At 33.2% G+C, this 17,382-nt stretch overlaps 1 protein-coding gene across 1 annotated transcript in view; it reads left to right on the forward strand.

The window, feature by feature from the left end:
- LOC134695346 (uncharacterized) overlaps positions 1-16,694 on the forward strand; it is a 37,100-nt gene extending 20,406 nt beyond the window's left edge. The window contains exons 5-6 of the mRNA XM_063556570.1: positions 13,516-13,980; positions 14,302-16,694. Coding sequence (XP_063412640.1) covers positions 13,516-13,980; positions 14,302-16,694 — 2,858 coding nt within the window. The remainder of the gene's footprint in view (positions 1-13,515; positions 13,981-14,301) is intronic.
- Positions 16,695-17,382: the final 688 nt, after the last annotated feature.

Below are 17,382 nucleotides of genomic sequence, written 5' to 3' on the forward strand. Positions count from 1 at the left end.
GACAAGTAAAGATGTACGGCCGACTCATATGAGTCCTAGAAAGTTTGCCATTCTAAGATGTTGCCTGAGAATATTGGAAGCGAACGTTTGGGTAGGCGGTGACTACTAGCTGACGAAATTGTCCTTTGATGTGTTTTGAACGTGTGACTGGCGTGTACAGACGGGTTCTTAAACGACTTTGCGTTTTGGGGGTTAGCTATGTTGTGCGTTGGAACAAACGGTGTAGTTTCTGGATTTAATGTGTGGGTTATTTTATATGATTTAATATGACGGGACTGCGGTGTTTGGAAATTTTGTATGAACTTACGTATGTGGCGAATCATGGTTTCCATATCCACTGAATATTTATCTGAATCTATTATTTCATGTTCCACATTTTCTGTTAGCTTTAGAATTTTTCGTTTAAATCCTCGAACAATGTTTGTTTTTTCACTAATTTTTCGAGTGTTGCAATAACTTCTTCGTCGAATTTCGAATTTTCCTTTGCTTCGTCTAATCTTCGGAATAATCTGGTAACAGCGCTTCTGTTCACCGATCAGACTGATTTTAATTTTTCGAGATCCATTGGCCAAGGCACCATAAACATAGATAATAGTTCAGGCACCGATATTACAACAACTGTTCAGCCATTACATTTAATATACAAGAACGTATTTCCGCCCAAGGCGACGTCACTGACAATACGACGTCGACATTAGACATGTACAATAGTTGGAACGTTATGTTCCCGCGATTAATTCAACATATGTAATTATTCATTTGCTTTAACGGCTCAACCATGGTTCTCGTTTTTATATAGATAAGACCGTTTGGTTTCCCGTTTAAATGGTTTTATACTAGTATTTTTTGGGGCTCTGTATAGCTTGCTGTTCGGTGTGAGCCGAGGCTCCGTGTTGAAGGCTGTACCTTGACCTATAGTTGTTTACTTTCATCAATTACTTCCTGGATGGAGAGTTTTCTCATTGGCATTCATACCACATCTTTCTATATCTATTGACACATCTGTGTCATCTCTGCTATCATTCACTAAAATATCGTCATTTGAGCGTTATGGACCATCGCTATATGTTGTAATTGAGGTTGGATTGGTCGGTCCGACATCTCAGCTTGATCCGGATTTGTTACTTTGCTTCCTATGCCTCTACATTATCCCCTACCACCACGCCAACGTTATCCAGTATATTTTGGTGGCATGACTATTGTTTTAGAGAAATGATATGGAACACAATGTGGACTTTATTAATAAGAACGTAGTAAGATCGCAGTATGAACGTAGTATAATCTTCGGAGGAACGTACAGCAATCATAGTAGAAGCGTGGTAAGATCATGTTGCAAACGAATACTTGTGGTATGGTCGTAGTGAGAACGTAAAGAGCGTAGAAAGATCTTAATAAGCGTAGTCAGGTCGCAAAATAAACGCAGTAAGAACGTTATATAGTCGTAGTGGGATCATTTTAGAAGCTCAATGAGGACATAGTAGCATCGTGATAGCAACGAAAATTTACATTGTCATGCCGCGACCTTATTTTTTTAAGATTGCAATGAGCTTGGTGCGATCGTGGTCTAGTTGGACATTTATTAAAGTAAGTAATTCCTCTTATATTTATTGAGTATTTCTTTTAATACTCTTAGTATTCGTGTATCACTTGTAAGTCATTCTTTTACTTAATACAAGTTATTTCGGGAAATACTTTTACTTGAAACAGTAAATTTATTTGTAGGTTTTGAGTAATTTCTTACAAATAAATTGCATATACATGTATTTATAATATATTAATTTTTTTTATTATAAATGCATAAAATTTGAAAAATAACATACCTTTTAAAAGAATGATCATATACTATATCTCCTGTTATAATCCATTTCTATTCTTCTTTGTGGTAAGTAAACATGGGCTACCTCCACAGCAACTCTTTGTGCTGTATTTTCAATTAATTGAGATAGTACACAAAGAGTAGTCAGAAACATGATTACCCACAAAGGGTCCCTTTTGTAAGGTCCTCCTTTCCTTTCATAATTGTCAATTGTGCAAGTATTTCATCAAACTCAGTATATACTTTTGTTCAAATTCTAATCTGAATGAGTTCAAGCCAATTTTCAAAAATTGCTTATTAAAGTCAAATAAAAACTTAATTCTGATTGGCCGAATATTTTTTTCGGTCTCAAATAAAAAAATAATCAAAAATACAGGACATATAATACAATTTTGTACATTTATAATAAATAGTTAATTATCAGTTTAAGTGAAACTAAGTCATGTAAGATTACATTATAAAAATTATCTTTAAAATAAATAATGCTTATTTGAAGATATTTTGATTTATTTAGTTCTGGTTTATTATCTTGAATATTATTATAGATAGAGATAACCTGTAAACAGCAATAATGTTCAGCAAAATAAGATTTACAAATAAGTCAACATGACCGAAATGGTCAGATGACCGCTTTAGGAGTTATTGCCCTTTATAGTCAATTTTTAACCATTTTTCGTAAATCTTAGTAATCTTTTACAAAAATCTTCTCCTCTGAAACTACTGTGTCAAATTAATCCAAACTTGGCCACAATCATCATTGGGGTATCTTGTTTAAAAAAATGTGTTCGGTGACCCGGTCAACCAACCAAGATGGCCGCCATGGCTAAAAATAGAACATAGTAGTAAAATGCAGTTTTTGGCTTATAACTCAAAAACCAAAGCATTTGTTAATTTTTACTTGCATTTTCCACTGAAACTACTGGGCCAAGTTCATTATAGATAAAGATAATTGTACGCAGCAAGAATGTTCAGTAAAGTAAGATGTACAAACACATCACCATCACCAAAACACAATTTTGTCATGAATCTATCTGCTTCTTTTGTTTAATGTTCACATATATATATACCAAGGTGAGCGACACAGGCTCTTTAGAGCCTCTAGTTTTCTTATAGACACAGTAAGTTTTTACTTAAATAAGGACTAAATAATTTATTTACTTAATTGATTAAAATTAATATTAGTAATTGTTTTTAATAAAGTATTTTTTTTTGCTAGACACACATTTTCAGTAAAACCCACTTGCTTACAGTAACTTTTTCACATCTAGGAAAATTTAAGTAATTGCTCGTAATGGTGAGTAATTTGTAAGTAAATTTTAGTAATAAAAAAGAAATCTAAGTAAAATATAACTACTTAGTACTATTTTTTTTTTGTGTGTGGCTGTTTACACTTTGTATGTATAACTCGTCTTAACATAATATTAATACATATAAGTACATATTTATTGTATGTTTAAACATGCATAATATTATATAATACAATATAATATAACTGGCATAGGGGACATTTTGCCAGTACATTTCTTTGAAAAAAAGTTATGTATCTAATTGTAACGATTGTTGTAATATATTATAGTTAAAAATAAATCCAATCATGCATTAAAACAACAATTTAAAAATCATATTCCCGACTTACAACTCAATCTTCATCATATGCATTTAAAGTTTAACCTAATGTTACATATGTTCAGGTTTTTGAAGTGATGGTTAAAATTAGGTCAACTGACGGGTATAAACTTTTATATTGCTCCTGCATATAATGAACATTATAGGGGGCATTGTAGTCTCAAATACAATTGAAAGTATATATGCAATAGCTGTGAAATGGACCATTTATCTTCAATAAATATAATTGAACTGTTCTTATGGTATGCTTAATATATAGCATGTGACCAAGTGATAAACATGAGGAAAATAATCTACATTACAAAGTTAGTCTCATTGTGGCATATAGGTCCAGTGGAAGTCTTGATAGTATACTTAATATTTAAATAAAGTATAAAATAAAATTTGAATCACAGTGACATTGTTTTCGCCCAGAATCTATACTAACTGAGAAGCATCTGTGTATTAGTTTGCACGAACTTGCCACTTTTATTTGCTGAAATATAAACTCGGACGTTTCAACTTAGCTTAACGAGCTAAATACTACTAAACATATTGCCCAGAAACAAAAGTTTATGACAGACAAACACCCTTATCAGATTAATAAGTCTCTAAAATGAAGAATTAATTTATTTTTTCTCAAAGGTAACTGATTATCTACACATAAATTTACCATTGACCGCCATGTACAAATGATGTAAATCCTTCATTTTTTCTGTAAAACTGTTGTTTATAATCTGCTGTTAATGAATGATGGTCCACCGTAAGACCTAAAATTGATAGGTAATATAATAATACAAATCTTATTAAAAGTACACTATATAATAATATGTTTTATAATGAGTGAAACTTTGATTATTCAATAACAATATAATGATAAATGAGGTTTTCATTTTATAAATAAAGTTCTAAACTGAAAAAAAATAAAATTATCTAATATAATTACAACATCAATGCAAAATATTGCATTCTCTCGCCATACCACATGTATGTCATTCTGCAACAAAACTGGCTGCAACCTCACGAAAAAAACAATTAAACACATTTGGAAATTGACCAGGCCCCAAACCTAATGAGGAGGTTCGCTTGCCCATCCATCATTTTATGTTGGTCTGACATGCATTATTCTACATTATACACATCATTCTAGACCGCGAAACGTCTAAACCCTCATGTTAAAAAACTGTTTAATATGAACATTCTGATGATAAGATAAAGAAAACCTGGGATCAGTATAAATCAATATGTCCCTGAGACAAATTTTTTGTGTGTTTGTAAAACATTATTTCTGTGAATGAATCATTGTGTCTGTGTTTTGTTTCCTTTTCACTTCTACTTTTATTGATGAGAAATAGCGAAAATAATCCTCCACTTTTTTTTTCCAAAACAGACCTTATGGTACATGTAGCTCTTCTGATTGTTATTAAGGTTTTGTCTTTTCAAAAAAGAAACTCCTTACTGTATTTCTTCTGATTATTATTATTATAAAAATCTTTCCTTTTCCAAAAGGGAAAACTAATGAGTCTTAGGCAGACGAAACGCCAGACGCACGTTTCGTCTACTTAAGACTCATCAGTGACGATCATATCAAAATATTTATCCAGCCAAGCAATTAAGAAGTTGAAGAGCATTGAGGATCCAAAATTCCAAAAAGTTGTGCCAAACACAGCTAAGGTAATCTAATCCTGGGATAAAAAAATCCTCAGTTTTTCGATAAAATCAAAGTTTTTTACACAGGAAATTTATAAAAACGATAAAATTTATATAAATAAATTGATCACAAAAGACAAAAATGGCTTTTGATAAACCGGAAGTGACCAGTTACCTCCTGTTTTACATGCAACAGTATTTAAAAAAAAATTAGAATGAAGAAAGCTAGAATATGAGACCGGAAGGGATATTTACTTTATAGGAAGTAGTTAATAATATCCCTTGTGTTACTAAACCATTGTATAGGAACCATTTAAATCTCGCATCAGATTGAATAAAAACCTTAAGATTTGATATATAAGAGAAGATGTGGTATGATTGACAACTATCCACAAAAGACCAACATGACACAGACATTAACAACTATAGGTCACCGTACGGTCTTCAACAATGAGCAACGCCAATACTGCAAAGTCAGCTATAAAATGGCCCCGATAAGACAATGTAAAACAATACACCTTATCGCTATTTATTCCATTCCGGATAAGTTCTAAAATTACACAACTTTTTAAAACCAGTTGAAGCTATCTGGGACCCTGTTTAAACAATTCACCATGAATGATACTTTTGAATGAGACCTGTTTAAACTACCGTAAATACTTCAATCAAAATATTTTTTTACTTCAATTTTAATTTCGAAAACAGTGGATCATACTATATCAAAGTTTCTTGATGATCACTGTCTAAAGTGTTTCCTCCCTCAGCTCAACTACTGATGACCTCAATTTTCGACCCGCGTGACCTAAACAGGAAGTTGTATAAATGACTTTTCCCCAGGAATGGACTAAACAGCGATAAGGTGTATTCAAACGAGAAAACTAACGGCCTTATTTATGTAATCAAATTATGCCTATTCTAACTTGGAGTAAACCGCAGCCTGCTTATTTTAATAACTTTGAAAATTGATGTGGAAAGAGAACAATTTGGTTCTACTTATCTCTTCCTTTTTTTTCTTTTGAAAAATTGTGTTAATGTAAAAAAAAATGTGTTTTGCAAGAAGTCTCTTAGATATATCTCGTACTGTATCGCATAGTAAATGCGCTTTTATATTTCACCCTGAAAAGCTTGACACATTTCTTTGTAAGAGTTATCTTCCTATGTATTGATAATCATATTTTTGCATCTCCTTCGCAACAAAAAAAAAGATATTTTCAAAATCGTTTTCTTAATTATTTGTTACTTTACTCATGAAGTTTTGGCTTACTTAATCAAAGCGGTTTCATAACATTTTATAGATGTTACATGTATCTACCATTACCAATGAAATTTGTCAGTATGTTTTTTTTACACATATACTTTTAACCGTATAACCCTGGATTTTTTTTAATTGAGGTCCCGGTGTCGTTTTTAAGAAAATGAGTCCAAGGTCAAAAGTCTAGTTCTCAATTTTGACTTTTTAATGTTTTTGCATTTTCTCTGACAATTGTAAAGATATTCATAAAAGAACAAGGGCAAACTGTTTGAATTTTGTAATCAAGATATGTTCCATTGTGGTTGAAACAATCTAACGGCATCTTATATGACAATGTATAAGTTAGTGCCTCTGAAATGTTTTAATATAAATTGGTTTATTGATTGTCACTTTAACTTGTTTTATCATAAAACCCTTTGACCTTTTAGAATAGGTAAAGTGACATGATCTTGTAAAATGTCAACCGGAATTGACCTTGTGAAAACCGGTAGAAACAATATTTGCACTTTGTTTATTGAAAAGTACTCGGAATCCATATATTTTGTAATATGAATATAAATACAACAGACTCTCTATTAACCTGAAGTGGCCAATTATCTCCTGTTTTACATTCAAAAGTATAAAAAATTGGAATCAGTGTGAAAAAAATATAGATTCCACAACTGCAACCAGTGTATTACGATATTTCTCCACTCGAGACAGTTAATTTTAATATTTAAAGTGCGAGGTTTGCCGCGCTTTTTAAATAATTAAAATTTTACTGTTGAGAGTGGAGAAATATCGTAATAAACGAGTTAGAGTGGTTGAAGCTGTTTCCGTAATGATTTTTATCATTCCTTTTCAAAGATTTGACGAAAGTTGTGTACTTTTGATGTCAATTCATCATGCATAGTCGCCTTTTTTCATGACGTCTAAACAAGAAAATCCGAAAGAAAACAAGAAAATATAACGTTACAATTGAATTTCAACCAATCATTTGCCGAGAATAGATTTTTCAATAGTGAGGAGAAATATTTGTCCACAGGAAATGTGATAATAGCACAAAATTAGGAGAAACTATTATATGAAACATTTTTGATTTTCCTTTTTGAATTTTCCTCGGAGTTTAGTATTTTTGTGTTTTTACTTTTACTTTACCGGAGGAAGCAAATTATCTCCCTTGTTTCACTCAAAAGTATAAATAAATCACTTACATAAAACATCAGTATTGAGAAACTTATGATTATATGCCATTTTTGTACTTTGAGTAAACCGAACTAACTTTTTTTCAATAGCATTGAAAATTGATGTGGAATGACCTTGAATTGTTTTCTGAACAGCTGGTTTTTAATTAGGTACGACCTTTTGCATTTATTCTGATTAATTTTATTTCTGTTGCCGTCTGAGATGCTTATTTGTTTATCGAAGGGTTTTTTGGTTAATGATGTGGTGCAGTGATTGGAATCGGAAAACTCACCCTGTGTTACCCAACACTTATTATTCTAGGAGTTTTCTCCCAACGTCCCCTTTTTCTTGTTATCTTTATTTATATGACACCGTAAATGTTCCAACAAACTGAGTTCGCCAAACTGTTCTACTCTTAGAAATGTTTTGCTTGAGTTTAACTAATATGATCGGATGATATCTTATGGGAGTTATTTCCCGTTGAAAATTTGACATATGTGAAATGTTGATAGATTTATACATAATAAGTGATAGAGGCCTTTTTGTCTTTTGAAAGAAGTGTGGTCCATTTGAAGGAAATTAAGGTGAAGTTTAAGGGTCCAAAATTTGCTTGTAATCTTTATTCAAAGGAAACCATCAATATTACTACTAAACCATACAAGTGAGTGACCTGGAATCTGTTGATTTGAGATCACGAACACATTATCTTAAAATTGAGTCAAGGTCGAAGGTCAATTAACGTTCAAGATTTTGACCTTTGCTGAATATTCATACTGTTTCATTAAAAATCCAATAGATACAAATGGAAGTTTTTAACGACCTTGACTGGCTATACAGCCATGCACGGTCGGTATGACCTTTTAAAAGGTAAATCGGAAGTGACATTATCTAAAACAGTAAAGTCTATATCAGTGGAAAAGTACCTTGGTTATGATTTTTGACCTTATTTAAAGTATGTTTAAATGTTTTTTTAGTTTTTAAAGGTTTTTAAGGTTGACCTTGACGTTAAGCCTTATAACTGTTTACTGGATATCTCACAAATGGTTATACTTACAAAACTAGCAACTAGTGGAACACGTTTTGATCATCACGGCACAATCTGTTTTTGTATTAGTTATGCCTTCAGAGATTAAGAGATAGGACATATCCGTAAGGGGCATAGCCCCAGTTTACTGTTTCTAAAAAGACAACACCCGTTTCAACTATTTAACTAAAGGTTATACACCAGAGGGTCTTTTGTGATGACTTCGTACACTAATGTGTTATTTGAAGGTCCTAAATATCGTGAACCTAAATTCATCAATTGGAAATACAACTTTTAAATTTTGATGGATTCAGTCGAAGATTATACCAGAGGCAATGGGCTTTGTGCGAGAAGGAAGACGTATACACTCATTCATTATGGATTAAGGCAGTGATACAAATCAGATTTAAGAAACTGAATGGGTCTATCAATGCCCTACGTCAATCTTTAAAGACCCAAATGTTGCGAAACACTTATCCTACCTCCATGACAAATATGTTGTTGTCCTCGCTGATATACCTTCAAAGAACATAGTTTTTGTGAAAAACACTTTCCATTAACTGCTTGATAGACGAATTAGGTATTCAAAATTCACTTGGAAACTCAAAATATACACTCACGACACTTGCCAAAGAGGAAATCATGAATAATCATAGGTCTGTTCTATGTCCCTTGCAATTTCGACCATTTATGAAGAACTGGATCTTCCATCACTGTATTGGATACCTTAACTACATAAGTGTCCTTACAAACAGCAGTATATTGCTGGGTCTTCCAAGTGCTCACCGAAACCTCTTTCTAAATCATTAACATCTATTTTTTCACCAATCAAAGACGGGCTTCAAAGTAATTGTGCAACTGCCTAATCTAGAGGTGGTGTGGATCAGATGTGGATACTTGAAAGTTCCACAATGATTTTTTAGAATACATAGTCTAACTCTCTTTCATGTTGTAATATTATTAAAACATTTGACTTTTCTACACTATACACAAGTATTCCACATTCCAAACTAAAAGACAAATTAAATAGTTGGTATTGCTTTGTTTTATAAAAAAAAGACTGGCCAACGGAGATATACGTATCTTGTCTTAGAGAGGGATAAATCCTACTTTGTAAACGATCACTCTGATTCAAAGAAAAAAATCTCTGAAACTGATATAATCAAAATGCTTGATTTCTTAATTGACAACATATTTGTTACGAGGAAGTATTTTTCAACATACTGTAGGCATTCTACTTGGAACAAATTGTGCCCCCATTTTTGCGGACTTGTTTTTTTATTATTATTATGAGGCTGATTTCATACTGGAAATTCTTAGGAAGAAAGATAAGAAGTCAGTCATATCCTTTAACTCTACTTTCCGCTATGTACATGATATTCTTTCCCTAAATAATTCAAAATGTGGTGGCTTTGTTGAACGCATCTATCCCATCGACCTAGAGATAAAGAGTACTACAGATACAGTTAAATCGGCCTCATATCTGAACTTACATCTAGAAATTGACAATTAGGGATGGTTGAAAACAAAACTTTACGATAAAAGAGATGATTTCAGCTTTCTTATTGTGAACTTTCCGTAGCACCTACACACGGGGTACATATCTCCCTATTGATACGATATTCTTGTGCTTGCATTTCATATCATGATTTTCTTGATAGGGGGTTGCTGCTCACAAGTTAGCTATTAAACGAAGAGTTCCAAATGGTGAGGTTGAAATCACCACTTCGTAAATTTTACGGACGCCATCACGAGCTGGTTGACCGTTATGGAATAACCGTTTCACAAATTATATTGGATATGTTCCTTACGTCGTTAATATTATTCCCTACCCTTTCATACATGTGACCTTCCGAATTATACTATTCACCGGATTTTTTATCACATAAGCAACACGACAGGCGCCACACGTGGAGCAGGATCTGCTTACCCTCCCGGAACACTTGATATCACCCCTAGTTTTTGATTTGGTTCGTGTTGCTTATTCTTTAGTTTTCATGTTATGGAATGTGTACTTTTGTTTTTCTGTTTGTCTTTTTTTTCATTTTTAGCCATGGCGTTGTCAGTTAATACAGTTTGATAGTCCCTCTGGTATCTTTCGTCCCTCTTTTAAAGAACTTGACTAAGGACATAAGATCAAAGGTCAAGGTCATGTTTTAAAATAGAGGATTTTGTTCCTAGGCATATTTGAATGGTCGTATGTGTGTTTCAGAGCTTTTTGATGTTTTCAACGCCTTTAAAAAAATACATTTAACGTTATGGAAGAAAAACCTCTCATTTGTTCAAAAACATTGACATTTTAATTATTATTATGATTATTTTTAACTACAAGCTTTCAAGAAGTTACTAGCTTTAACCGTAAGACGGGCTGCTTTCAGTTCACACTTTGTATCGATTTCATAAATACCTATCTGGAACTCACCCTATGAGGGAAAACATTTTGTCCGTTCGGAGTAATCCTTCCGAAACCTTAAAAACAATAGCGAAGGATCAAATTGGTTCAGGACCATACCCTGGTTCATCGTTACATTTTGCTCACAAATATTCAACAACTCACTGGTAGGGTTATGTCCATTGAAAATCACCCTTTATCGATGGGCCTATTAAACTCAGAAACCGTTAGTTGTGGCCACCAAAGATCATCAATTCAAGTGACTTTGAAAACGTCTAAACGTCAAAGGTCAAATTGTTATCAAAAGTACCAGGATTACAATTTTATACGCCAGACGCGCGTTTCGTCCACATAAGACTCATCAGTGATGCTCATATCAAAATAGTTAAAAAGCCAAATAAATACAAAGATGAAGAGCATTGAGGACCAAAAATTCCCAAAAGTTGTGCCAAATACGGCTAAGGTAATCTTCTCCTGGGGTAAGAAAATCCTTAGTTTTTGGAAAAATTCTAAGTTTTGTAAACAGAAAACTTATAAAAATGACCATATAATTAATATTCATGTCAACACCGAAGTGATGACTACTGGGCTGGTGATACCCTCGGGGACGAAACGTCCAACAGCAGTGATAGCGACCCAGTGGTGTAAATAGTTATCAAAAGTACCAGGATTACAATTTTATACGCCAGACGCGCGTTTCGTCTATATAAGACTCAACAGTGACGCTCATATCAAAATAGTTAAAAAGCCAAATAAATACAAAGTTGAAGAGCATTGAGGACCAAAAATTCCAAAAAGTTGTGCCAAAGACGGCTAAGGTAATCTACTCCTGGGGTAAGAAAATCCTTAGTTTTTGGAAAAATTCTAAGTTTTGTAAACAGAAAACTTATTAAAATGACCATATAATTGATATTCATGTCATCACCGAAGTGCTGATTACTGGGCTGGCGATACCCTCGGGGACGAAACCATCAAAGTCATGATCTATGTTTCGACCTTATAAAAAAGGAAGATGTAGTATGATTGCCATTAAGACAACTCTCCACAAGATACACACATGGCATAGAAATTAACATTTATGGGTTATCGTACGGCCTTAAAAAACGAACAAAGTCCATACCACATATATAGCTATAAAAGGCCGCGAAATGACAATGTAAAACAATTAGTTTACTCAATAACCCAACTAGTATTGATTTAGGTGTTCCAAGGTCCGAGGTCAATGTCACTACTAACAACATAAGAAAAACATAAGCAACCATATATTTTGGAACTTAAAAGGATATGAATAATATAAATATGAAGATTTAAAAATGGAAATGATATTTTTTGTCCTAAGCAAGTCCTTAGCAAACACTTATTTTGACTTTAAAGGCTATGCATTGAAGACATTTTTAGAATTACTTTCCTGAGTAATGATTTGTGTTCTGAACATGAAAGTCCTAAGCAACCATATATTTTTGAACAATGAATGGAAAAAGAAACCTATGTAATGCATTGGGTTGAATATTATAAGATATAAAGCTTATTGTCCTTCACTTGACACTTCATATATCTTTCATTTCAACAAAATGTTCATGTTATAGTGAGAATGTTTACATAACCTTAAGAAGACACAGGGTGAAGTCATATAGTAATTGTTCCCCCCGAAATCAATAGTATACCAGACAAAATTCTGTAATACAGTTTACATTACAACAGAGATTATAGCTTTGACGCACATTTCTGACAATCACTGATTATTGTTTAGATATAGAGCTTATAAACAACATAGTTAGAGTAAACAGACTTGAAACTGTAAGCGAATAAATATTAGTGGTCAAGTTATTGTTTTAATTTCATAATTAATAAATAGGTTTTAAGTGGTTTATCCACCCTTACTTTGTTGGGTTATTTTACCCTTTACACCCAATTGTAATATGACATTCAAAAAGAGTTTAATAACAGTGTGTCAGGATAATAACTAAATTGCTGGATATAGAAAAAAGTTCCGAGTAGGGGAAACATCTAACTTTTTCCCTTTTTCTGTCCTAAAAATACCAGTTCGTATTTATGTTACGCTGAGATCTTCACAACTCCGACACTACAAAATTTCATCTTGGTATCTATAATCAGTTTATTTGTATGTAAAAGAGGGACGGAAGATACCAGACGGACAGTCAAAGTCATTAAAGGAAAATAAACTGACAACGCCATGGCTAAAAATGAAAAAGACAAACAGACTAGCATGTTACAATATAAAACACTAAAAAACAAACAAACTGAGGATATTTTACCACAAGGAGCCGCATCACAAAAGGATGTTCGGGGTTTGCTAATTTCCGGAAAAAGTAATCTCACTTCGTACCCCGAAAATTTAACCACATATGTGAAAATGTCACAGCTTCGAAACGAGCTATCACACATATCCAAGTTTACGATATGGACTGAGCGACAGGAAAAAACGTTACCATTATCGCCTATGGAAAAACAATTAAAGCTATTGAGCCAAATCTTCTAAGATTGTTACTCATATTATCTTTTGTAACCATAAATGAACTATTCTTTTATGGTTAATTTAAATCTTAAAAACACAGCAATAAATTTAACTTCCAATTATTTTTGTCTTGCAGCTCTGCATAGACTAGAAATCAAAGGATGGGAAGAAGACAAAACTACTTTTCTCGAAACCAGAGCAACACATCATATACTGGAATTATTACCCTTCAAAAACTGCATTATTGTGACAGGATGTTCGGGTTGTGGTAAATCCTCAAATATACACCATGCTGCACTTCACTTACGTGACAGTTATGGATTCGAGATAATTCCTGTTTTAAAAGGACCAACAGATATAATTGATTTTTATAATGAAGAGAAAAAACAAGTCTTTGTTGTTGATGACATATATGGAAAAGAAACACTAAACACAAGCACATTACAAACGTGGAGCGATCATTTGGAAAAAACGGGGAAACTATTTACAGATGTAGGATTAGATGTTGCAGATAAAAAAGATGGCACTGTTTCAAATATGTCAAGTCCGAAAATGCTAATTTCTTGTAGACTGGATATATATAAAGAATCACAGTTTCAACGTATTACCTTATTTAACAATAAGGAATGCAATTTATTATCACCTGCGTTGTGTCTGAAGCCAGGGGAAAGAATTGACATGCTAAAAATGTACATTCGAGATGACATAAGTATTGACGATGTAAAACCAGTCATGGAAAACGTTGATTATTTTCCTTTGCTTTGTAAATTGTCAAAGGGCAAATATTTAACAGAGGTCGAGACACTATTTACAGCTCCATTGAAAAGTATTAAAAAAAACATAAATATCATTATTGATACAAAAGAAAATCAATTTTGCGCCCTTTGCCTGTGCATCTTATTTGAAGACGGATTCAATACAGATTGGTTGGAATCAGGATCAGTTTCACCATGGAAGGATGACAGACTTCAGAACATAGTTGAAGTATTTGGCAAGGACTTAAGCAAAGAGAAGCATAGGAAGGATTTAAAATCTAGTTTTTCGATATTAAATGGCACCTATTTAAAACTGAGAGGCAAGGAGTATAGCATGATACATGATAAAATCCATAAGATGGCAGCTGTAATCTGTGGACAAAACCTTACAGAATGTTTTATGAAATATGCTCCCCCTGAATTTATTCGGGATCATTTCATCTTCGCATCTCTACTGGAAGTCCATGAAAGCGATGATTCAATTGTACTATTGGAACTCCAAGAAGAAAAAAAATACTTTGAACGATTGATATGCGACTTAAAAGACCGTGTCATCACAAGTACATTCCATAATAACCAGTTAATTTACGAGAAATTTAGAGAAAAGTTAATAAACTTTTTAAGAAGCAGTGATAATGCAAAAACAGTATTAAAGAAGTTTGACACACAACATGCACAAGGCTGCCAAATATACGATGGTAATGAAAAAATGCGGAATACGAAATACGAAATACAAAAGTATTTGATGAACATTTATTATACAACACCTTTAATAGAATCAGCAATTAGGGGTTACTTTGATATTGTTCACTTTCTGATTGTTGATGTCAAATGTAACGTGAATTACACAGACTGTAACAACTGCTCCCCTTTACATAAAGCATCCGAAAGAGGACATAGAGCTGTAGCTGAATTATTATTAGATAACAATGCTTCTGTCAATCACTGCAATAGGTATGGTGAATCGTCATTGTATGTGGCCTGTGCAGGAGGACATACAGATACAGTAAAACTGTTACTTGAGCACAACGCTGACGTCATAATTGGTCTGTCTCCATTGTATGTAGCTTGTAAAGGAGGAAATAAAGATATAGTTGAACTGTTACTAGACAAAGACGCATCTATCTCCCAGTGTTTTGAGTTGTGGAGGTTTCCATTGTATGAGGCCTGTAAAGGAGGACACACATATATAGTGAAACTGTTACTACAGAAAGGGGCTAGTATCAATCAGTGTTTTCCGACTTATATGTCTCCATTGTATGTAGCCTGTAAAGGAGGACATACAGATATAGTTGAAATGTTACTGCAGAAAAATAATGATGTCGACAAGAGTGATGTGCTGATGGAGGATCCATTTGTATCATATAGGGGAGGATTTCAGGATACCGTAGAAATGTTACTGCAAACCAATGATTATGTCAACCAGTGTAATGAGGATGGAAAATCGCCATTATATGTGGCCTGTAAGGGAGGACATATAAATACTGTAAAAATATTACTTAAGAACACTGCTAATGTATTTCAGTGTAATATGCAGAATCAGTCTCCACTGTATGCAGCCTGTAAAGGAGGACATAAAGGTATAGTAGAACTGTTATTGAAGAAAGATACTGGCGTTAATCAGTGTGATACGGGTGGATGTTCTCTATTGTATGTTGCATGTGCAAGAGGGCATACAGATACAGTAGAACTGTTACTGAAGAACGGTGCTGATTTCAATCAGTGCAATACGCAGGATGAGTCTCCGCTGTATGCAGCCTGTGGAGGAGGACATAAAGATGCGGTAAACATGCTACTTGAGAAGGATGCTGATGTCAACCAGACTGATGCAACTGATTGTTCCCCATTATATGTGGCCTGTAGAGGAGGACATATACATATAGTACAACTGTTACTACAAAAAAAGGCTGATGTCAATCACTGCAATACAAGTGGTCAATCTCCATTGTTTGTGGCCTGTCAAGAATCACATAAAGAAACAGTAGAACTGTTACTGAAGAAAGAGGATAATATCAATCAGTGTGATTTGGATGGTAAGTCTCCGTTGTTTGCCGCCTGTGAAGGAAGATATACATGTGAGTTGGAAAGCGTACTACAGAACAACGAAGATGTATATCAGTACTCTGTTAATGCATGTAAACTAGAAAATAATGAAACAGTAGAACTGTTACTGAAGAACGAGGCTAAAGTCAATCAGTGTGATCAGAATGGCGATTCTCCATTGTTTGCTGCCTGTAGAAGAGGACATAAAGAAACAGTAGAACTGTTACTCAAGGAAAAAGCTGATGTTAATCAGTGTAATAGTGAGGGAGAATCACCCTTACATGCGGTTTGTTCATATCATTACCACTTGCAATCATTTTACAGTAAAGATCGAGTGGAACCTGTTTTAAAAAGATACATTGAAACTGTTAAAATATTACTTGCTTGGGGTGCAGATGTCAAAATGTTCAATAGGAATGGTCAGACACCACTTGATATTGTACGTGAATCACATTTTGTTGAAATTGTAAATCTTTTTGAGAAAAATCTCCAGCTAAAAAAATCACAATTAAAGTAAACTTTTCATCTATTTGAATTTTACGAGGAAAATATCGTTACAATGTTGGAATTGTATCACAAAAAAAATCAATGAATGCACTCATAACCCAGGTGTTCTTCAACCAGACATTTTGTTTTAATTAGTTATTCAGGTAATTTAAAGGAATAAACAATAGAAATAACTAACAAGATTTATCAAAAATTACAATAAATGCCTGGACAAGATTTATATAAGACTAGAATAAATGCCTGGACAAGAATTATTTAAGATAACAGTAAATGCCTGGACAAGATTTATCTAAGATTACAATACATGACTGGACAAGATTTATCTAAGATTACAATAAATGCCTGGACAAGATTTAATAATTTATACATTGTATATGTAAAAAGTGTATGTAATTGATCAGTATATGTAGAGGTCTATGTAAATTGTTGGTGTATGTATGGAGTGCATGTAATTGATCAGTATATGTATAGGTCGATTTAAATTGTCGGTTTTTGTATGGAGTGTATTTAATTAATCGGTATATGTATATAGGTTTATGTAAATTATCGGTGTATGTATGAAGTGTATGTATATATGTATATAGGTTTATGTAAATTATCGGTGTATGTATGAAGTGTATGTAATTGATCAGTATATGCATATCTCTATGTAAATTATCGGTTGGTGTATGGAGTGTATAAATGTGGTCAGTATATGT

This window comes from Mytilus trossulus, chromosome 13, assembly GCF_036588685.1.
Source record: "Mytilus trossulus isolate FHL-02 chromosome 13, PNRI_Mtr1.1.1.hap1, whole genome shotgun sequence".
In the NCBI taxonomy this organism is placed as follows: Eukaryota; Metazoa; Mollusca; class Bivalvia; order Mytilida; family Mytilidae; genus Mytilus; species Mytilus trossulus.